At 38.0% G+C, this 25,367-nt stretch overlaps 1 protein-coding gene across 1 annotated transcript; it reads right to left on the bottom strand.

Moving 5' to 3' along the window:
* Window positions 1-452: 452 nt before the first annotated feature.
* tbca (tubulin cofactor a) lies at window positions 453-18,653 on the bottom strand. The gene is made up of 4 exons (XM_026928668.3): window positions 18,446-18,653; window positions 5,842-5,947; window positions 1,937-2,023; window positions 453-715 (listed from the first exon to the last, which is right to left on the bottom strand). Exons 1-4 carry the CDS (start codon window positions 18,496-18,498, stop codon window positions 635-637), a joined length of 327 nt encoding a protein of 108 aa, XP_026784469.1. The 5' UTR covers window positions 18,499-18,653; the 3' UTR covers window positions 453-634.
* Window positions 18,654-25,367: the final 6,714 nt, after the last annotated feature.

Below are 25,367 nucleotides of genomic sequence, written 5' to 3'. Positions count from 1 at the left end.
CTATTCATTTTGTGTGTGTGTGTGTGTGTGTGTGTGTGTGTGTGTGTGTGAGAGAGAGAGTGAGAGTGAGAGTGAGAGTGAGAGAGAGAGAGAGAGAGAGAGAGAGACCCCTTCCAAGTGAGAAAGCAAAAAAATATTACATAAATGTTACATAGTACAATATATGCAACTACAATGATGATGATATAAAAGCGTAAAATAATAATAATAATAATAATAATAATAATAATAATAATATAAATAAAATGTCATCAAAATCAATTACCAGGCCATTCATAGAGGATATCAGACAATTCAGACTCTCTGGGTATTTTCAATAAAGGAGATGCAGGAAGAACCAGCTAACCCTACCTGCAAATTTACAGCTGAAGAGAATGATTTTTAGAAACTAGGCTAAAACTATCAGGATCCATCAAGAACAGGCTACAAATGTTAATAAATGGATAAAAAGGTTGTACAGTAAGAATGTTTTATTTAATATTGTAAATTTGAACACTCAACAGAGAAAGCAGAGGCACGCCATTTATTGTGTTAAAAATAAATACAAAAAAGAGACAATGACTTATGACTGCATCAACATTTTTAAGAAGTCCTGACTAATGGAATGGACAATCGTTGTGCATGTGTTTCTAAATCATCCCTCTAGTTTGACAGAGTCTAAAACACTTCTGGCCTCCTTGTATTCCTCCGATTCTTCCAGATCCACCCCCATTTCCTGGAATACAAAGAAATGGCAAACAAACAACAGACATAAATCACCAATGAATTTATATCACGTAGCATCATCATAAGATTCAGATTCCTCTAATCAAGAGAACCAATTCTTCAGATTCAGAAAAATCAGAAGATGATCAGAATATCATAGCAGTCTGGCTTAAAGCCTTGGCACCAATCATTTATCCTCCTCCCACAAATCTCGATCTAGTACATTTCCAGAATTTCTGATGTCTGTTTTCCCCAAACATAACAATGTATGGTCCATGACAGGAATGTGCTGACATTAAATTTCCATGACAACTGCATAACCTTTTTCCTCATGGATTATAGAGGTGATTGCTCTGTTGCCATGTTTCAGACAAAACCACCTTTTCTGAAGCATCCCCGCCCTGATGTGCTGGCAGACAGGTGGAAATAAATGCAGTTAGACTGGAATGCCTTCTCAAATCTATTTAGCCATAAAGTAGGTGCAATAGAGAGATTTTTTTTAATTTTTTTAAAGAGAGTAGACAGTGTCATTCTTTAAATCTTTTATCTTTATTGTGGGGTTTCTTTAAGAATGCAATTTTAAATGGCCTACCTGAAATGTAATTTACCTAATTTTTTTTACCTTATAATTTGTGCACTTTAAGTATCATGATTTGTCATTTTACACCTCACATTAAATTGAATTAATTAAAAGCTCAGCATTGATACGACATTAATTAAGCTCACTTTACAGAGATGGGTTATATAATGTCTTAGCAACACTGAAGCAGAACTTATTTACTAAAAAATATTTGTGGGCTTTTATGCCATTTGATCTCACAACAAAAGACAACATGAGTAAAGCTAGCTAGAGGATTACCAAAAAGGCCCACTATGTTGAATGTAAGAAAACAATAACGGCAGTTATGCACATGCCACTGGGCTAATTGGTTAAGATGTCCATTTAAAGCATTGAAAGTGGAACATTTTGGAAAGTCCATAAATATGGACTGTTTGGAGAGCTTTCTATATTTGGTCTACTTTGGCCTCTACGGGGCACTACAACACAGTATTATGTCAGATTACTACAGATGTCTCTTAAAAAAAACTTCAGCATGGTACCCACACACATACACACACACGGACTCAACAGAAATGTATTTTGCAAATACTACTCCGTGTGATTTGGAGAATTCACACAGGTGACTGATTTGGTCATCAAACAGAGGAAGGGGTGTTTGTTCATGCTCACCAACAGCTGCTGCAGATCAGCATGAGCCATGGCTAAACGGCGGTGACAGTCTGGAATCATCATTCTCGACTCCTGCAACACCTCCATCTGTTACACAAGCAGATACCTTGGTTATCATCAGACACACATATCAAAGCTTTCTCTGCATCCACCAGATGCAAGTAAGATCACTCTTGCTCTCAGGTTCTCTCTTTCTCTCACACGCACTACAAACTGAAGGGATAAAGAAACACAACATGGGGCATTCTGCTAAAGGTGTGTAGGTGTGTGTGTGTGTGTGTGTGTGTGTGTGTGTGTGTGAAATTCCTTTTGTAGTGTGTCCAAAGCCACGATTTTTCCTCATTTCAAAACCTGGCAGTGTGCTAGCCTATGCAGTATTATCCCCAAGATAAAATTTATGGCTGTTGTAGCCCATTTGCCTCAAGGTTCGGCATGTTGTATTCTGCTCTCCAAGGTTGTAAGAAAAAGTTATTTGAGTTACTGCAACCTTCCTGTCACAGGTGGGGTACAGGTAGTGGGGTAAGTGGCTGGTGAATGTGTGTGTGTATATACACTCACAGAGCACTTTATTAGAAACACCGGTAAACCTACTCATTCAAGTTCAAGTTTCAAGTTTATTCGTCACATGCACAAAATGTCAGTGACAATTGTACATTGAAATGCTTGTTGTGAGGCTCAGGTACTCTACAGCTGTGCAATACAAAAAAAAACATACATCAGAAGATAAAGGGGGGAGGAGCGAGGAAGATGGAAAAAAGATGGAAAAGAAAGTGGAAAGATTATTTACAAATGCAATATGTATACAAAATATGCTGAATATATTAGTATGTACGGTATGTATGCCTAGTTAGTATGTAGGTAAAGTACAGGTCCTAACTGTAAACACTGGAATATGTGCAGTCACAGTATGTGAACAAGAGTGCAAAAGATAGTAAAATAAATAGTAACTGTGTGCAGTTGTAGTATCTGAGCAGTCCTCAAGTCAGGTCATCGGTGAGGTGGACACAAAGGAACCTTTGTATAAGGTGCTGTGGCCTCCTGTAGTACATGATCATCTCCTTAGTTTTGCTGATGTAGAGGCAGAGGTTGCTGTTATTGCACCATTCTGATAAAGCTCTGACCTCATCTCTGTAGGCTCTCATATCTCCGTCCGTGATGAGGCCCAGGATGGTGGTGTTGTCAGCAAACTTGAAAATGATATTGGAGCTGTGCTTGGTGACACTGTCATGAATGAACAAGGATTACAGGAGGGGGCTGAGAACACATCTGTGTGGAGCTCCTGTGTTCAGAAACTATGTGGAGGAGATGCAGTCCCCAATTTTCACCACTTGGAGTCTGCTCATCAGAAAGTCCAAAATCCAATTGCACAAATGAGTGTTCAATTCTAAGTCCTTGAGCTTTACAATGCATTTGGCTGAAACGATAGTGTTAGTGATCGTCTGTCAATCTGTTTTCAAGGTATGCAAATTGGAGAGGTTCCATGGTGGCTGGAAGGGAGGAACAGATGTGGTGACTATACACTTGGAATACTTCATGATAGTAGAGGTCAGAGCCACAGGGCAGTAGTGATTCAGACATCTGGCTGCAGACATCTTAGGGACAGGGACAATGGTGGTCTTCTTGAAGCAAGTGGGAATCACAGAGAGATTAAAGATATCTGTGAAAACCTCTGCCAGCTGAACCTTCCCAGACTTACCCTGAGAAATCCCCAACAACAATAAAAACATGCTCTGGATTTGAGTTCTCTAGACCAATAATAGTCTCATACAAAATGTCCAATGCACAATCTTTGTTCCCTGAGGTGGGATGTTAGTCAGGAGAGTACTGTTTATCAACAACTGAAACATCCATTCCCCAATGAGAGTTCACCCAAACACAAACCCCACTGCTTCTGTGCTTACCAGAGTCTGTTATTCTTTCCTGTTGGTGAATGGTGAAACAGTGTGACTCCACTGTCTGGAACAGTAGTGTCCAGCCATGTTTCTGTGAAGGCTACAACACAGCAATTCCTGACATCCCACTGGAACTTAATCATGTGGTGAGCAGAAAAGCATCTTAGAATGCACAACACATCAAACCTTGAGCTGGATGGGCTACAACAGCAGAAGACCACATCGGGTTCCATTTCTGTCAGCCAAGAACAGAAAGCTGAGGCTGCAATGGGCACAGCTTCACCAAAACTGAACAGCTGAAGACTGGAACAACGTAGCCTGGTCTGATGAATCTCCATTTTTGCTGAGGCACACAGATAGTAGGGTCAAAATTTGGCACCAACAGCATGAATCCATGGACCAACCTGTCTTGTATGAACAGTCCAGGCTGCAGGACATGGTGTAATGGTGTGGGGAATGTTTTTGGCACACTTTGGGCCCATTAATACCAATCAATTATTGAATTCTACAGCCTATTTGAGTATTGTTGCTGACCATGTGCATCCCTTGATGGCCACAATTCACCCATCTTTTACTGGCTACTTCCAGGATGATAATTCACTACGTCACAAAGGAAAAGTCATCTCCAACTGCTTTTAACACTTTTGAGATGTGGTAGAATGGGAGATTCGCAGCATGCAACAATGTTTAGGTAGGTAGTGCATGTCACAGTAACATCCATATGAATGCCAGGACCCACGGTTTCCCAGCAGAGCATTGCCCAGAATATCACACTGCCTCCACCGGCTTGCCTTCTTCCCATAGTGCATCCTGGTGCTATCTCTTCCCCAGGAAGCGACGTACACGCACACGGCCATCCATATGATGTAAAAGAAAATGTGATTCATCAGACCAGGCCACCTTCTTCCATTGCTCCATGGTCCAGTTCTGATGCTCATATGTCCATCGTAGGTGCCTTTGGCGGTGGACAGATGTCAGCATGGGCACTCTGATTGGTCTGCGGCTACGCGGCAAGCTGTGATGCAGTGTGTGTTCTGACATTTCTATCATACCCAGCTTTCTATCATTTAACTTTTTCAGCAATTTGTGCTACAGGAGCTCTTCTGTGGGATGAGCTAGCCATCACTCCCCACGCATCAGTGTCCCTTGTCAAAGTAGCTCAGTTCCTTACGCTTGCCGATTTTTCCTACTTCCAACACAGGATCTTCAAGAACTGACTGTTCACTTGCTGCCTAATATATCCCACCTCTTAACAGGTATTATCTGTGGGGCTCTTCAACATAATGATTTAATTAACTCTAAAAATATAGTAAAATCTGCAAGTTCATTCCATGTTTTTTTTCCTTAAATGATCCTGGTCCACCGTTTTTAAAACAATTAAATCAGATAAAATGTTTTTAAAACAAGTAAATCATAAAATATTAGATTGCTATTGTTCTCAGTTGTAGCCTAAACACAGTTGAAGCTAAAAGTTTACATAAACCTATAGGCTGAAGGTATTCAAACTCAATTTCACAACTCCATACATTTCATGTTTCCTGTGTTAAGTCTATTATGGTATCCAGTTTATTTCCATATAAGGTAATTTTAAAAGAATAGCCAAGAGACAGATTTATTTCATTTAGGTCAAAAGTTTATATAAACTTTGTTAGTATTTGGTGGCATTGCCTTTTAATTGCTTGAACTCAAGTCGAATGCTTAAGGCAGCCTTCCACAAACTTCTCACAATACTTTGCTGGAATTTTTGCTCATTCTTCCTTACAAAACTGTTGTAACTCAGTCAGATTCATGGGCCTACTTGCACTGACACCTTTTTTTTTTTTTTTAGTTCACTCCACTAATTGTCTATGGGATTCAGGAGGATGGCACACCAATATTTTCACTTTGTTGTCTTTAAGTCCTTTTGTTACAAATATGAATGTATGCTTAAGATCATTGTCCTGCTGAAAGACGCAATTGGGACCAAGTTCTAACTTTTTTCATTTTCTGTTTTCTTTTGTATGTTGCATTTACCTGTTTCTTGATAAGATACTCGTCCCCTGCCTCGGCTTTCAGGCGCTCGATTCTCTCTTCCTGCTGTTTGGCCTCCTTTATGTACAATACCTCTTCCTTAGCCAGCCTACAAAACAAAAAGAAAGCAAAAGATAGGTCATAGACTGCAGGAACCTAACCACAAAGGGAGACTACATATTTAATCAGTGTGCTGCTAGATTCTTTGAGAATCCTAGCCACTCAGTCAGGCCAACATGTAGCAGACACATGACACATCTGCTTGCCAACAGGATTCAGCCAGGTCGCTATGTGGGGTACCAGCTCCTGTTGAGGATGCTAGGATTGACACCAGCAGCTGCAACAATAGTTCCCTCGGGCATGTTGAAACTAAGAAAATTTCAGAAGTGGGCTGGACCCAAAATACCAGAAACATAGATGTGTCATTTCAGAAAGCCCCATCAGAGAGAGATAGAATATTTAACTCAGTAAAATTAAACTGGATAACTGGAGTCAGAGCAGTTTATAGAAGCATGGAAGCATAACATAATGCTTAAAAATTAGTAATTGGTATAGTATATATTCATCATTGTGATATATTAACTGACAACTATTTCTGCAAAGTAAACCTCACTAAAATTTTGATCCTGGTTACAGCCCTGAGATCAACTATAAGCAGACAAGAAATTATCAACACTGATGGCACTCAAATAATAAAAGAAGTCTTAGATGGCTATATGGAGACTTCAAGCAATTTTTACCTGTTAATGAATATGTACATTAACATATATATATATATTATGTAATATGTATATTATGTAACATATACATCATGTAATATGTTATTAAATGATAAAAGTTTTTTCCAAACACAGGACTCCTTGATTTGAAAACCAGGTCAAGACTCCAATTATGTTGGCTTATGTTATTAATCACAGATTTAAAGATATTTGTGAAGGTATTTGCAGTATGTTCTTTGGCCAATTCATAAAGCGCAGTTCCAGTTTTCAGTTAGTAAAAGTTGCAGTGCCTTGTATCTTGTCCCATACAGGACTATTTAAGGAGAAAAAAATATTGAGGGAATGGGGGAGGGGAGAGACATAACAGAATATGAGGGACTTTCTTGAAAGCAAAAGGTGCTGAATAATTCCCATAAAGCTGAAGGACAAGCTAATGGAAGTGTCATGCTCATGTTAATTTCTCACTGTGGAGCTCAACGTCTTTAAAATGGCACTGCCAGTACAATTTTTCTGCACTGTAATAGAAAAACGGATCATACTGGAAAATCAAGGGAAAAAAGGAATCAGAGGCGACACACATTCCATTGCCTTTAATGCTGTAGTTTTGAGGTACCGGTGCCCAGTGACAAACAGCAAATTACAGTTGTCATTTTATTAAGCTCCATCTACTGAGCTATGCCCAGAAATGAGCAGCTGGATTGCAACAGTACAACACACCCCGCCACCCACCCACACCCACACACAAAATAAATGAACAAGACTTACTCGTGTTTCAAGATAAGAAAGAAATGCCATCATGACAAAAGATAAAGGGACATTCGCAGAGGTGGCAGTGGTGGATAAGAGTATAATGCATTTTGCGTTTTTGTCTGTTTTTTTTTTTTTTTTTAATTGTAAAGTAAATTTAAAAAAAAAGTAATAATAAGATTATGGATTATTATTATTAAAATACCATCAGCATATATTTTTAAAATATTCAATTCCCACATTCTGCCTGCTCCTGAAGGAAGTCTGACTAATCCTGCCCACTGCTGGAGTTATATTGTGCCTGCCTGAGATATGTTCTAATGAATTAATTTTCCCAAAGTATATGTGCCAAAATATAAACAAATACGTAATTTAAACCACAGGAATTCTGACCAGGATAAAGCATTTACTGAAGATGAATGAATGCTATAAACACAATGTGCAGTGTGCACAAGCACACTGTAGCATCCAATACTCTCCTTGTTAAATATTGCTGCATTTCTTTGTCCCACAAGCGTCATATCTCACTGGCTCCTACTGCCTGCATGTGAGTAAAAACTGCCCAGCCCACGACTTGTATGTTGAGCCCCGTGGGTCCCAGTTCTGATGCACACATCTAATGTGCACCTCTTGATCCCATTCTTAACATTAGCTCTGTATTTTACTCTATAAAATTATTTTAAAGCTATGTTGTGCGTCAGTGAACTCGTCTACTCATTCTCATACTCAATTCGCATTGTCAGAAAATTTATTCCAGACAACATATGTAATATGACGTTTTCAAGAACGTGGTGAAAAGCTATAGGGAAATGGTTTTTAATACTATTGTTTAAACTTACTTATATTAAATATTACAAAGAATTTACAACTTTAAGTTCATACTAAAAACACAGCATAACTATTGAAATTACATGAACAGCACCCAACAGTGTTAATTCTTTATATCTCACAGGAAGTCATGCAGCACACTAGGGAATTCCCGGCATGTTGCAACTTGAATCGGTCATTTAGGGCTAAAAAAATTGTTGCGCAGAAAATGCCTGGCGAACAGAATCACACTGAGTTGTTACATCCTTCTTTTATACAACAGCATTCTTAATTGAATGACTGATCTTATTCATCTTAATTTATGGATTTTCATGAATAAAAAATTTGTGTAAATGCTCATACGAATTACTTACAAATAGAGACGTTCATAATCCAGCTTGATAAATGAGGCCCATTCTGTGGAAAGTGGCTTTGTTTAAACTAAGCTTATTTTGTTTAGCTAGTAAACATTTTTGATGGTCTAAACTGGTAATCATTTATGATATTCCAGTGGTCCAATACTCACAATTTACACACTATATTTCCTTACTCATAGTAAGAGAGCACCTAAACGAAGCTCCAGGCTTAGTCAGAACCATATGAATGAGTTGCAGGCAATGTGAAATAAATGTATGACTCATGGGTTGAAAGATTTGTCCTGAACAATAATTAAAGATAACAGCTCAAATGCTTACTTTTCAATATTTGGCATGGAACTTTGGTTGATGTTAAATGTGATTGAAGGAGTTTTACTCGACACTCAATACCAAAGCATATTTTCGGGTTCTGGATACCACATTCAAACAATAGAACCAGCCAGGGCCAGTGGCGTCAACAAGGATGCCTCTTCTGCTAATAAATACCCTTAAAATATAACGCAAATAGGAAAGAAACTACTGTGAACTACCCAAGATGAAAGAAAAACTATTTCAGACATATGACTGAGTGACACTGACCTTGTTTGGGATCGATTCCAAAATGTAATCAGTTCACCTGCTGGTTACAATGATAATTCCATAATTCAAAACATTCAGCCACTCATTGTTGAACTATCATGCCGAAAAGAATCTTGGATGGACGCACAGACGAATGACCAGTTGAATGCACAGATTAACAGATAACCTGAAAACAGATGCCAAGCACATGGTTAAGGGCCAAAAGTACAAACCTCGCACTGGAGGTTGGATGTAGAGGATTTGTGGCTACATCCACAATTAGACTGCAAGGGCACTGGGAATCAGGCCAAGGACACTGGCGAATCAAAGAATTCTTAGAGGCAGCTGAATGAAGCAACCCCTTGGTTATGGGTGAAGAGGAAGGGCATCAGTTGGACCCCAAAGTGACCAGTGTGTAGTCAGATGCGGAGGGGGTGCCCAGGGACTCCAGGCTGTAATATTGAGCTCTCTGGAGATGTAGTGGGCTTAAATCAATGAAAAAGCCAAGAAGGGGTATCCGGCTTAATGACCCCTATGAAGCGTCTGCCACCCACAAAACCTTTCATTGTCTCAGCAAATAGTCAAGTAGGAAACTGCTTTCCAAAGGGACTGAAACATCTGGCCCAATTATTTTATTGTGTGGCAGTAGGTGTAACCCGTGAGAAATTCATACGGAACCGGGGCACTGAGCATGCATTAATGGTGTCAGTGTGGCTTGCTACAGCTCTAGTCTCTGGGGAGGTCTGTATGGTTCTGGATATATTAGGTGTAAACTATGAGCGAGCTTATCATCATCTCAGCAAATACTGTAGGAAACTGCTTACCAAAGGGTTTGCAGCAGTCCTGTGCATGAACATATAAATCCTACAAACATTCAACCACTCTTTCTGGAGATATTGTGCTACCGACAATCTTGGAGGGACGCATGGATGAACAGACGAACGGATGACCAGATGGATACACAGATGGACCGACAAGCCTGAAGACACAATAGCACAACTATAAACCTAGAAAACTTTGAAACAAAACAAAAAGCAAATAAAAAAAAAAACAACATTAAGGAGTTCATAAACATGGTTAAGTGTCAGCTGTGGACGGAGAGGAGGCAAGTCGAACCGGCAGGTAACACGTGATGATTCTCACCTGTCTCTTATTACCAGCTGTCTACTTATTTTTGTCTCTTTGTGCTTTCAGTTTATTCCAGGTAACCCGAGAGAGAGACAGAGTGCGAGAACACTTGGCAGAGCTTGTGAGACAGACACACGCCAAGAAGCATGAACTTGATGGAGCAAAAGTCGCAAGTTTTGTGTTTCCTGTTGAGTTCTGAAAGTGCGCTGAAAAGCGTGGTCCGAATAAACTTGAGCCTGGAGCTTCACTAAAATTCCTCCTGTCTCCCCAGTCTTCCTCTACACTCTCCCACACCAGGGTTTTATTATGATTTTTTCCCTTTTCACTTTTGGGTTAACCAGACTTTAAAAATGCTATAATTTCTTGGCATACATGTGAAAGGGAACCATATTTCAGTTTTATATTTAGTTTGTTTATATATACACACACACACACCACCACAACGGGTGGTGTATATGATCGAAGTGTAGACTTTCAGCTTTATTTTAAGAAGTTCCACAAAAATATGGCATTTACCATTTAGGAATTGCTGCCATTTTAAGCAAAGTACCTCCATTTTCAGGGGCTCAAAGGTATTTGGACAGAGTGACAATTTTATATATATAACCATAATTTTAATACTTGGATGAAAATCCTTTGCAGGCTGAAGTCTGTTCTCAAAACTCAAATTCTCCAGTTTCCTCCCTGGAGATGCTTTGCCAGGCCTTCACTGCAGCCACCTTCAGTTCCTGCTTGTTTGTGGGTCTTTCGGCCTTCAGTCTTGTCTTCAGTAAGTGAACAGCATGCTCTATTTTGATGAGATCAGGCGACTGACTTGGCCATTGAAGAATATTCCATTTCTTTGCCTTCAAAAAGTCGAGTTGCTTTCGCAGTATGTTTAGGGTCATTATCCACCTGCACTGTGAAGCGGCGTCATTAGCTGTTCCTTTCTTTCGCCATACTTTTCTCTTCCCATCATTCTGGTACAAGTTAATCTTGGTTTCATCAGTCCAAAGAATCTTATTCCAGAACATGGGAGGCTTTTTTTTTTTTTTTTTTTTTTTAAGATGTTTTCTGGGAAAGTCTAATCTGGCTTTCCTGTTCTTGAATGTTACCAGTGGTTTGCACCTTGTTGTAAACCCTCTGTATTTACATTCATGAAGGCGTCTCTTGATTGTAGATTTTGAAAATGATACGCCTACCTTCTCCAGAGTATTCTTGACTTCTGTTGATGTTATGAAGGGGTTTTTCTTCACCAAGGAAAGGATCCTGTGATCCACCATTTTAGTTGTCTTCCGTGGTCTTCCATGGTCTTCCAGGCCTTTCGATGTTGTTGAGCTCACCAGTGCTTTCTTTCTTGTTAAGAATGTACCCAACTGTTGACTTGGCCATACCTAAGGTTTTTGCTCTCTCTCATAGATTTAGGTTGTTTTTTCAGCCTAATGATGGCCTCCTGCAAGTGCATTGAGAGCTCCTTGAACTTCATATTGCTAGATTCAGTTGAACAGCTGCCAAATGCCAACTCAATACCTGAAATCAACTTCAGACCTTTTATCTACATTTGTCTTGAAGTAACGAGGGAATGGACCGCACCTGGTCAATTAACTTCTTGTCAGTCAACTGTCCAAATACCTTTGAGCCCCTGAAAATGGAAGTACACACACACACACACACACACACACACACACACAGATAATAGATATGTAGAGAGAGAGAGAGAAATGCCAAATATATATTGAGCTTTATTTTAAATATATTCAGCCTTGTGCCACCAAAACGGCTCTGACCCATCGAGGCTGTGGTATCTGGCACCACGATGTTAGCAGCAGATCCTTTAAATCTTATAAGTTGTGAGGTGGGGCCTCCATGGATCAGACTTTTTTGTGCAGCACATCCCACAGATGCTTGATCGGATTGAGATTTGGGGAAGTTGGATCAGTGAGATGACATTTTTCCCCCCTTCTGATGGTTGATGTGAATATTACCCAAAGCTGCCAGCCCCTATCTGCAAGATTTATGCATTGCACTGCTGCCACACAATTGGCTGATTAAATAATTGCATGATTGAGTAGGTGTACAGGTGTTCCTAATAAAGTGCTCAGTGAGTGTACCTACAGTGGGGTCCAAAAGTCTGCGACCACACTGAACATCTAGGATTTTCAAAAGCACTACTTTTGTAGTTTATATATGTTCTCAAATGTCAGCTCTCAAATACACTGCATGCATTCAGGCTGCATGATAGGCAAAAATGCACAATATGCAATACAGCTGTTGAATATCATGATGAGTTGAGGTGCAATAAATTATGACTTTTTGTACATGTTAGTTAATTAAATGTACTTTTTTGGTATGTAAATTTTAATGTACGTTGCTCTTTTATTGGATGTTCAGCTGGCTATATTTTATTAGCATTATTATTCTCCATTTTGTCTTTGCACTGATCTTCTTTATTGTCATTTTACAAATAATAATGCTGAGAAGCACCTTGAGAAGCCTGCCCTGTATTACTGAACTTGCTCTAAACAGGATTTCATGTTTCCCCCTCCATGGCAACCAGCAGTAAACTAAAGATACAAACACCCATCAGAGCCCAGCACAGAGCGTTTTCAGTGATCCAAGGCAGAGAATTGTTACTACTTATATGTGAGGCAAAATAAACATTCAAATTTAATCAAGCCCACATTCCTGCCTCTGAAAAAGTAACTCTCTCTTTACCATGAATCAGGAGAGGCTATGGGGGTTTAAAAAACTGGAAGAGTCCCTCAAGCACAAAAAGCTAACTGCAGAATAAGAAAATCCCTATGCTTCAAACATGCCACCGTTGTGAGTCACAACAGTAAAAACTAGCAATGTGTGCAATATACACTATGTGCCCAAAAATATGTGGATGTCTGACCATGACACCCATATGTAGGCCTTCCCCAAACTTTTGCCACATCACTGGAGGAACATTGTTGATTGTCTAGTAGGCATGAGTCAGAATATCGTTGTCTCAAATATCATGATACAAAATACTGATGAGACAAATTCGCTGCTCATATCATGCATTGTGATAGTTCCATTTAATATTCATTGTGAGCTCTACCTCTTCTTACACTCTAGCAGCAGTAGCACCATACAGAGCAAGAAGTTTGCAAGTGTGAATCTAACTGGCTCGAAGCATGCTTACTTAATAGTCCAAAAAGTTAAACTAATCAGAAGGAAGAGTTACGACACATGTCAAACACAAGGCCCATGGGACAAATCTGGCCCACAGACTCATTTCATTTGGCCCACATGAACTTGAAGGAGAAAAAAAAAAAAAAAAAAAAAAAACAAACAAAAAAAAAAACCTAAAATGGTCTGTAGTACACTACTGCTTTTCACACTATACAGAAATTCATAAGAAAAAAAAAAAAAGAAAAATCATGTCAGAACCTTTTCTAACTTCATTGTGAAACTGCAACCTATAAATTAAAGTGAAAAACAGTAAGAATCATTTTAGGGAAAAAAAAGGGGAGGAAAAGAAAAAGAAAAAGAAAAAGAAAAAAAAAAAAAAAAAAAAAAGGAAATAACCTGGTTGCATAAGTGTGCATGCCCCTAAATTAATACCTAGTTGAAGCACAAAACACACTACACACTCCTCGTGCAACTGCCGCAGGGGTGCTTAAGGGACAGCGGCACTTCAGCACCATTGCTGTGGCCAGCAAGTGCGCATATGGCGGGGTGGGGCAGAGAAACAGACCACGACTGGCAGCCAATAATAATGGCGACAGCTCCGGGCCCATCAAGGTGAGCAAGTTTTGTATCCGCATACATGCTGACTTGTTTCTCTTTCTTTGAAGAAAAGCAACCGCAAAACATGACGCTGCCGCCTCCAAGCTTCACTGCGGGATGGTGTTCTTTTGGTGATGTGCTGTGTTTTTTTTGTTTTTTTTTTTAATTCTGGCCAAAAAGTTCAACTTTGGTCTCATCAGACCATGACACATTATTCCACATGGTTTTTGGATGTATTTTTATGCAAACTTTAGCCAGGCTTGGATTTTTATTTTTTATTAAATACCCTACCCCAAAGCCCAGACCTATGAAGAATTCGGGAGATTGTTGTCACATGTAGGGAGCAACCAGTACTTGCTAGAAATTGCTGCAATCATTTTAATCTTGCTTTTCGGCCTCTTGGCAGCCTCCCTCACCAGTTTTCTCCTGGTCTTCTCATCAATTTTAGAGAGATCTCCTATTCTTAGTAATGTCACTGTTGTGCTGAATTTTATCCACTTGTTGATTATTGTCTTTACGGTGTTCCATGGTATATGGTAATGCCTTGGAATATTTTGCGTAACCCTCTCCTGATTGAAATTTTTCAACAATGAGGTCCCATACGTGCTTTGTGAGCTCTTTGTGACCCATGGCTTTTCAAGTTGGAAGTTACCAAGAAGATGTCAGGAAAATCCTGTTGGAACAGCTGTACATTATTTGGGGTTAATCAGTCACATTCATTGATGGCAAGTGTATACTAATTAGTATTTAATATGAGTTTGAATGTGATTGGTTCATTCTGAACACTGCCACATTCCCAATTTTAAAAGCGTGTGCACACTCATGCAAGCTGGGTACTGGAATTTTTTTGTCTCTTTTTTTCCCCTAAAACATTGCTGGTTGTTTGTCACTTGATTTTTATATATTGCAATTTCACAATAATGGTGAAAAAGGTTCTGACATGGTTTAACTTAGTTTCCTTTTAGCACCACTAAAACCTGCCATTTTAGCAGGGGTATATCCATTGTGTGTTGTGTACACATTATGTCATTACCGTGGCTAGCATTAGTGTTTAGTCATGTTTTCTGCACTTGTGTCTCACCTTCTGTTGCTATGGATGGTCCTACTTGGATACCATAAAAGACTGCACAACCCAAATTTTGACTTGCTAAGATCACTTTTCGCTTAGGACCACTAAAAGCAACTAAACGACAATACAATCAAAGGTATCAAAACATATAGTTTGACTCAAAAAAGAAGTCATATATGACACTTTATACAAAACCCAACCAGCTGGCATAAATTTGTTTAATAATATCAGATTATTCTATAAAATGGAATAGCTGAAAAGTGGATAGCTGAAAAGCTGAAATGACATACTAGAGTACAATCTTTTTCAGGATATATAAAAGTTTGCCATCATTTTTTGGCAGAAAATAGTCTAAAAAAAAGGGCAGGAAAGTTTGACTGAAAAAAAAAAAAAAAAAGTTTAAGTAGTCCTACAAAAAAGTGTAAAATTTAACGTTTTACAAAGTGTTCTAGTGTGTCATTTTACAAATAATTTTAATGGTGACGAAATTTACAACATTTACGGCATTTGGAAGACTGTGATTAAAACCACCGTTTGATTGCTTTGCTCTCGCGCACCAGTCAGTGAAGACAAGTTCAAACAGTATGAGATGCAATTGCAGCAGATCAGTAGTGAAAATTTCGGCCATGTGAAGCCATTTCACGGTTTCTATGAGGGACAGTAGACAAGTAATTTGTAATCACCGTTCATTCCAGGTATCAAGCAGTACAACATCCAAGAATTCCTCCACTATGCATTTGAATACACCACACTTTTTTAATACTATTTGAAGTTTTTGAAAATGGCTTTGGTGAAAAAACAAACAAACAAACAAACAGCTGTTTCTGGCAATATTCTGATGCAGAAAGCAGGCATGTGGCAGTGTGAAAATTAGAGGTGTGTGTCAGGACTGAAAAGGTTAGATTGGAAAAGGGATCAGACAGTTTTTACTTTCATGTGAGCAGGAGATAAGAGCTAAAACTTCCTGCAATAACAACTCTTACCCCACATTTACAATACCCGGTGAGAAGTCACTTGTGTTCACTCCAGTGTTTTTTCTTTTCTTTTCAGTTCCAATTTCAAACAGCAGTAGCTATATATAGCTTCTAGAGCTAACTAGTTAAAAACATATTAAATAACACACTAATCAGTGTGAAAATTGATTCTTTGATTTAAATGTCACATACTAGGCTTCACTGGCACATTAGAAAATCCTAAGAACTATTAGCTACATATACTAACCTGTGGCACCAATGATCTCTGCTAACTTCTTATTTTGCTTCAAAATGGTTATAAGATTTTCTTCGGTTTTTGGACATCAAACAGTAAAAGGGAAGTATAGGAACTAAACTAAAGTTTGAGGTACTGAATTAATGTCAGACCAAACATGCCATAAGGTTGGTCCAAGGAATCATTCAAGCCAATCGTTTGGACTTGCATTTACATAGAATTGAGAAAATCTCAATTCAAGTGTTGCTTGTTGCACTGTCACTCGTCTGTGACTTGTGGCTCCATGTTGAGCATGTGCATACAAAATGAATGGTCATCCGACTTTTTGTTGCTTGCTGATATGAACGAAGGGTTACGGATATTCGAATAGTTAACCAAACACATTTCAGCAGAATGTATATACCTCATCAACCGATCACTGTCATGTAAAAGCTAGTTTACATGATCGAACTCTATTGTAAACCAGTTCAAACAGATAAGCAAAAAATCAAGGATAAAATGTCCAAAAACCTAGGAGGATTAGAGGCCCAGTTTTTTTTGTAGATACTACTTAGTAACTCAGTTATCTTCAAATCTTCATCATCAAATGGATTAATGCTTCTTCCATACATCTTTAGCAGCTGGATTTTGAACAAGTGTAATGTCAGAATATTTCACCAGTTTTCACCATTTTTTTTATGCAAGACGTCCACACTTGCACCAGTTACATTTACACCCTTTTTACACAACCCAGACATTTTAAGCAATGAAAGAAACAGAAAGAAAGTAAAAGCATCACACAACTACATCAACTGAAAATAACACCTACCTTTAATTCCAAAAATTGATTCAGAAATTTTGTATCACTACTATACAAAATCTGTGGTATGTAAAAATAAAAACAATTCAAGATATGTATAATTTCCTCCTCTAATAGACAGCATCAATAAAGTAACTAATTTGTTTTAGACCCCCACCAAGCTATATAAAATCTTGTCCTTCAGTGACATCTTGAGAGATGTCATTTCTGAGTTCATCCAGAAGTAATAGACTATTCCCTTACTACTGGGTTTATTAAAATATAGGCCTAAGACACAAGCCATAGACTTGGACGTCTTCTTTTACTGGAAGGCATGGGATCTGGTGAGAGAACAAATTAGACAATGGCTCATAAATGTATTGTTTTAGAGGGACAGGTAATGGTGGGAGGCCTATCCACTGATTTTGTCACGTGTTCAGACCTATGTAAGTCACCAAAATACACATCTTTATCATCTATCAACAAGTACACATGACTGAGCATTTTCTAATTTATTATAGGATTTATGTTCCAAAGACTGCCCTTGGGAAGGGCACTTTCCGTATTACTAAGGTTTAAAGGTCACTGATTATACAAACAGAAAGACATCTGCACTGCTTCGTTCCCATAGCTCTCTCTTGCTAATTAAACTGGTTACAGCATAATGGAACACTGTACTAACTTGACATTACATGTGCCCTGTACTGGTACTATCATTTAAATGTCTATGGTGAATAAATGGGATTCAGTGTCTATAGCAGTACATTGTAAATATTCAGATTCCAGACCCAAAGCCCAGCTATGATCCTTGAAAGCTGGATATCACCTGAATTAATAGTCATAATAGCCTTGATAATAGCCTTAAGCCTTAGGTTCAGATTTGGAAAATCACCAGATTTGATCACAAGCAGATGATGACTCAGCAGACCATGAACTCAAACTAAATTCCCAGAGATTTTATTTAACACGCTTGCTTTCAGCTCTCAGGGGTATTTTTGAGAAAATCTATGTGGCTACAGAAAATCACAATAAGTACGATTATTTATTTATTACAAATCTTCTGCATCTAATATGGCTTATATGTGACAATGGTAAAATTCTATAAAAACAATAATAAATAAATAAATTAATAAATAAATAATATATAATTTAATGGCACATTTTCTCAAGTCCACTGTTTGTTACTGTTGGAACTGCTGTGTTTCCATTCGTGTGCATTTTAGGCTTAGCATGCTAGTGATAAAAATTCAACGTCGTGTTTTTGTGGACAATATAAATAAATATGCTAAGTAAACAAAATTCCACTGAAAACTGTAGAGAGCTAGCCAGCTAACTGTGTAGGTGAACATGATCACGGTTGCTAGCTGCAACAGAAACACTTGTTCCCACAGTTCAGTTGTGTAGCCTCGACCTAGCTGGAGAAATAGCACTCACGCTAACAATAAATAAAATACCAAACATTGTTCTTGTGTTCACCTACCGTTTCACGACCCCAGTCTTTATTTTTATCTGGCGTATTCTTGGATCCGCCATAATGAAGGGTGATTTCTGAAAAAGGTAGCTAGCAAAGTGTCGTAAATAAGCAAAAGAAAAAACGCAACCGAACTAAAAGCTTCCCAAGACTTCCAAAATGTCGGACTGAGCATGCGCAAACTTCACGCGACTGTCACTACCCAGGCTGCGTCCGCTGTCCGTGGTGTAATAAACATGTGCGCATGCGCGTTGCTAACTGGGCGGAAGACACGAATTGGCGCGCATATAGGTATGGCTACTAAAAGGGGTCAAAAAGGTTTTGTACCTCATAAAAGTACTGAAATGTGCAGTTGTTTTCGAATATACACGCAAAAAAAAGAAATAAACTGGAAGGTGCAAATGTGTAACAAAAACTGAACAAATACATCCAAGCTCACAAACTTGTTCAATAAAAAGAAATTATTTTTGCATATGCATGAAGATCTGCACAATATACACAAATATCCTTTTAAATTAAATGTATATGCATGAATGTAAAAGAAAGGTTCTGCACTTTCCTGTGTGACAGTGGAAATGTCATGGAACACCAAACTACATCTATTGCTTAAAATCGTACTGATATGTGTTCTTCATGCTATTCTGAAAAATAAAATGTGGTATGCTGTCAGTATAATGAGCTGAGGGAGCAATTACATAATCATAAAAAATGATGGTCTTCCACTTAGTTCTTCCACCACACTTATATACATAACCTTTCATTTTACCTCCTTATGAATAGTTTCCCTCAGAACAAGCATTGCATATCAAAGTCATCATAAATGTTCATTATACAGCTTGACCATATACCCCACCAGACAATCACAGGCAGCACTTATAAATAGTGCTCATATCAGATGTTTTATATGTGCGTTTTTGCATTGGCTCAAATGGCAAGTTACAAAACTGTATACTCAATGCTTAACAGACCATAAGAGTGTGTGTGACACTTTGCGAACATGTCAGTAAGTTGTTACGCCAATATACATGATCAACAGATTCAGGGCGTGTGGCCTGCTCTGCTATAGTGACATGCTCATCTGGGACCAAGCTCCCACATTTTGCACTGAGCACAATCACTGCTGTGCACATGCTTGTTTCACCCCTACTTACATATGCCTTTGTGATTTGACTGATAGGTGCTGACAATTCTTCTAACTCTGAAACAGTTTCACAAAACTCTGTTGTATGGGTGATGTATGATTGTGATTTCATGACAATATCCACATGTCTTCCATCAAGAAGACTTTCATGGCACTCAAATTATGCCTCATGCCAATCAACTGAACAGTCTGCACTACTCTGTCGGCCCCTGGCTTGGTGCAATGCATGCCACCTATTTTAATACTCTTTATAAGTCCTTGCCTCATAACTTAGTGCCTAACACATATATGACCACTTGCTGAATGGAGGAGGAGGCTACAACAAAGAGAAGATTTTAAAATAGGTACAAACTTGCCCTTGATAGTAAGTTTAAACATCCATGAAGTAATTTCATTGGTGATTTCCACACTACTTAGAGTGTTGAACAGAACTATATAACTTATATTATATATCTGAATTATGTTTACTATTTCTCATATGATATTGCTTAATTATCATAAGGTCAGATGAAGAAACATCGATTCATGATGGCATGAAGCCACAGACTGAGACTGTGGATAAATACTTTGTACTGAAGAATGATGACTGATAATGCAGCTTTTTAATAGCACCAAATACCAACTGTGCATCTGTGTGTATCTGCTATAGGTAATAAGCATGTTTTTTTACATACCAACAAAACAAAAAGTAATGAATAAATATATTTTCTAACTGTACACAAGAGCAGTCTTTTAAAACTAGTCTGGTCATATCAGGATGCGCTCCTGTGAGCATTACAACAAATGCTTTTCTGCATGAGCATTTTCATTGGTCATCTTGGTGAAAAAGCAAGAGTGGAAAAAAGCAAGAAGTGGATGAAAATTTTAATTACAAAATACAAAGTCTTTATTAAATAAATATTATGCAACATATTCAAGTTTACGCAATATAAAAATATTCATGATCTAAACTAAATGTTGTGATACAGAAGCAATCTGTAGGTCTTACAGACATTGCAACAATCACGTTAAATAGATGGAGTAGTTTGCTACAACACTCTAATTTTGGAAGTAGCAAATCAAACATGCTTTAAAATATAAGCTTTAAATATAATTTAAATATACATTCCTTCAAAGTATTTTATTATATTATTGCTTAGGTTTACATTTATAAACAGTTTTGTCTGCCATTCATGGGAAAGTTTAACAAATGAAGTCTACATCTACTCTGTGACTTATTACTTCACTTCATTTAAATTAATTGTGTATGGGAATGGCCCTTAGAGTGAGACAGGGGATTCTCCAAGGAGACATGACAAGGGCATATCAGTAAAAAGGTTGTGAAACAGAGCCCTAGTTACTTGAGTCTGTGGCACTGGTGCACCATAAGGACATAGACCGTGATCTTGTGTGAGCAAGGCAGCTGCAGCTTCACCTAGTGGTAACAGATGCATTTGAGTTCAGCTGTACCTCACTTAGACTGTTGGTGAGAGTAGCCTAGTGCAGTGAGGGGCAGAGATGAAAAGACAGCCATCAGGTTGGCCAGTTGTTTTTCTATAGTGTCCTGCCACCAGCTGCAAGCAAGAACTATGGCATATATTACAAAGATAAGTAATACTCATGAACTAGTAAATGAATTTAGCATCATGTATATGTTTATGGGTGCAGATTGAATTTGAAATAAGTGCAATAGCAGCATTTAAATGATCAGTCATTTCCTTCTACATAAGTAGGTAAAAGTCAGCATCTGTGTCAGGAATCTGTGGTGGAGGGAGATGCAAGTGCAGATATTTTATTGTGCAAACAAAACAAAGGGATGAATACAAGAACGATAAACATGAACTATGGATATGAGGCAAGAAACGTACATACTATAAGTAATAGCATGGTGCACATGACAACAAGTGACAACAGCAATGACAAAAGCACAGAAAAAACTAGAACTGACGCACAGAAAAACTAGAACTGAAATAGTGGCGCTAACAAGACATATCGAGGTGAGAGTGATTAAGGAACATGTGACAAGATCATATGAGAAGATCATGTGGCAAGATCATATGACAAGATCACATTTTTCCTGTCTGAGTTCTGATCCCCAGTATGGACTTGGATTATGATTTTTTTTTTATTTGCCCAAATAAAAACACATGCCTCCTTCCTCATCAACTTACCGCACATTCACCATGCAAAGGTGTAGCAATTCAGAGTGCTAGGTGCAAGACATTTTGGGGAACCTCCATGATGCCTGCACCAGGACACTCTTCAAAGTGACTCACATGTTAACAGTAAGGAAAATGTTTATAGATATCTTCTAATTATTTTACAGCAAGAAAAAAAATACAAAAACTACAACGTCTACTACAACACCACATCCCATTATACACACCATTATATATTGTGTATAATGGTGAAGTATGTCTGAATGTCTGAAGTATATCTAGGAACTTCCCATTTACATCTATGGAGATTGACAGCATTTTTCTGAGATCAAGGATTTGAACACACTCCTGTGAATGAGAATGAATGCATGTCGGAAAATATCCCCTAGGTCCACTTCCAATCACAAGTCAATTTAAGCAAAAGTAACAAACTTCATTTTAAAGCAGTTGGGGAAGCAGCAAAAATGTTATTTAAAATTATAATTAATGCAGATACTTGTACTGATTTGAAAAAAAAAACAAAAAACATAAGACTATAATTTTTAACCAACAGAGTAAGTGAGCAATTAAAGGTCCTGAGCTATTAAATGGTCCGTGAACTGCAACCCGTAATACCATGTTCGAACTTGATCATTCATCCAGTAATGCATGAGAACATTCAGTTGTTTTTTTTTTGCCTTTTGACGTAGGCTCTCGTCAAACGTCACTACAAATGTGCCATCATTGACCTTTGTAGTAAGCTTTTATTGTATGGAGCTAATCTAAACCTTGCCATATATGCTGTCTTATTCCTTCCACACAGAAACATATGCACTAACTCTGAATCTAGGAATATTGCTTTAAATACATCATGAGTTCCATTGTTAGATCTGCATGAGAGGTGGCTTGTCTCCATTCTTAAAACCCAAATTACCTCTGCTCTTAGTATTGGCATTGAACTGCAAATAGAACAGATGTCAGATGCTGACAATGATGACAGGTGTGAATGCTCTCTCTGGCAAAATAGGCCTATCTGTATAAATTGGCGAGCAGAGGTCAGCAATAGAAAATGAGTAGCTTTAGCATAGCTTCTGTGCCTCTCACTCTGCTTTGATTCCCATTGTACAGTGTTTAAATATTTTACTGCACAATATTTAGTGGGTTTCAGAAACGTTCGCAGACACTGGTCTCCGCAAGCAAGAGTATTTGCTGTTCTCCAGCCACTTTGGATTAAGTTTAAATTTACCTATGTTGATGGTGCCTGCATACGCTAACATTAGCTCAACTGCACATAGCTGCATTGCGTCATTTTAACATAAACAACACAAAAGAAAGTTCATTAAAAGACACCTGTCTGAAGCATAAAATTTAAGACTATTCAGTTTCAAATCTAATACAATTTAAGACTTATTAAGGCCATAAATTTGTAAAATATAATTTCAGACAAATAAAGACGTTTTAAGGACTGTAAATTTTACAGTAAATTACAGGCAGCACATACACCAGTACAGTACTGTAAATTCACAGTAGCTTGTAATTTTAATTCACAGTAGGTTACTGAATTTACTGTAAATTTACTATATTTTCTTGACATTTATAGTTTATTACTGCCAATACATTGCTGTAATTTTACAGAAACTGCACTCTGTTTTGTTTATTTTTACAGGATGTTACTACGTATATGGAAAATCTACCAATTTAATATAGTTGTTAGCTTACTGTATATAGAAATCACAAATCATTACTAAAACATCATTTTGACAATCAGTTTTGTTCAAATCATTCATTTCATTCTTTGACACACCTTGCTGTGCAATCTGATGATTAATAACATGGACACAACATATACAGAACTATAACCATAACATGACATCAGGTAATCCGCCTCCACGTCTTCAAGGAGTCACATTCCCCTGCCAGGAAAAAAATTCCTTTATATTTGATTGGCTTAACTAGAATGGTTGGGGGGAAAAAGTCCTGGACTAAGACAAAATCCAGGGACCCTGGACAGAATTATCATGCATACATCTCATGCCAATGTGCAAATTCAGGTTCAGGTAGCTTTATTTTCATTTTAACCATATACAGCTGGTACAGTACACAGGACCATGGTGCTACATAAACAACACAGAGCTACATGAGACAACACAGAAGTAACTAAGACTACAAAGACACACAACTAAAGTGCACGTGTGCAAATGTGCTCAACAGCACAAGACAGTACAACAATTACTAAACAGGACAACAGGCACAGTAAAGAAGAGTGCAACGCTGACAAGTATACAGTTCTTGTGTGGAAGAAGGTGCAAAGAGATATTACAATATAATAATAAATGTTGTAAATGTAAACATAGCATACTAATTTGCAGCAAAAATGCAGGTAGTCAATACAGTATTTTGTTTACAGTGTTTTAGCAGCAATTTAAGAAAGAAATGTGCAAAAATTGCAGTGGTAGAGGAATGGTGTTCAGTTGAGTATGAGTGAGTATGTGTGCTGTCACTTACATTCTTCCATTCCCCTTGCAGTCTTCCATTAAAATACAGTAATATAGGTACTGGAAAGTTTGTCTGAATGTCTGCTATATCCCACAATGCATTGCTTACAACAGTTACAGTACCTTGCTGTTGAAATATGGGGAGTTGTACTGTGATGGCTTGGGCCTGCGGTTGCTGTAGTGGCTTTGGGGCTGCAGTTGCCACGAGCACCTTCGTACTCAGGACTCCATCAGTGGACGGTAGATAGATTTTAACCACCTGGACTTCTTGTGAAAACTGTGATGAATTTACTGGTTGCACATTTGCACTATTTGTCCATATAGTTCACAGTAATAGAAGGGATTTATTTATAATTGCACTATCTGTTGCACCTGGGTTCCCTTTTGAGTCTGGTTCCTCTCAAGGTTTCTTCCTCATATTGTCTCAGGGAGGTTTTTCCTTACCACCATCGCCTCTGGCTTGCTCATTAGGGATAAATTCACATATTTACAATATATTTTGAATCCATTTATTTCTGTAAAGCTGCTTTGTGACAATGTCCATTGTGTAAAAGTGCTATACAAATAAAATTGAATTGAATTGAAAATTAACTGTACATTTACAGCATTTTTACACTGTATACGCCAAAACTGGCATGTAAAACGTGACAGTTGCTGGTAGCCTGTCCATCCAACTGGGCTACAAGATAAGACCAGGTCACAGTTTCAGGTATTTTTGTATGGTAACAAATTGAGGTATTTAATCCAGGAAAATCACATAAATCATTGACATAGCTGCATTTTCAAAAGCTACAATTAGGTGATATATGTGATATAGCTGATATAGGTGACCAAAAAAGCCTTTATAGACCGAAAAATAAAACAGCACTCCAGGAATTGTGAGCTGAATAAACAAAAATTCTATGAAATGTATGTTTTGCCTTCTTGTCTGTACTTATTCAGTACCACAATATTCAGTGCAAGAACTGTGTTTTCTTACTCTCTGTCTCTCTCTGTTAGAAAATGGAAACACTGTTAGTGAAAAAAAAACCTTTGATTCTGCTTATACACTTTCTTAATCCGCATATTAATGTGCCTTTTGAGCCATATATGTTTTAGGCTTCTCACATTTATTATCGCTTGGAGATTTCATATCTACGAGATGGGGGAGACAAATCGCTGGATTATTAGCGGAATCC

This window comes from Pangasianodon hypophthalmus, chromosome 15 (assembly GCF_027358585.1).
Source record: "Pangasianodon hypophthalmus isolate fPanHyp1 chromosome 15, fPanHyp1.pri, whole genome shotgun sequence".
NCBI classification, from domain to species: domain Eukaryota; kingdom Metazoa; phylum Chordata; class Actinopteri; order Siluriformes; family Pangasiidae; genus Pangasianodon; species Pangasianodon hypophthalmus.
The sequence above is the reverse complement of the archived record's forward strand: the minus strand, read 5'-3'. Positions and strand labels throughout refer to the sequence as shown.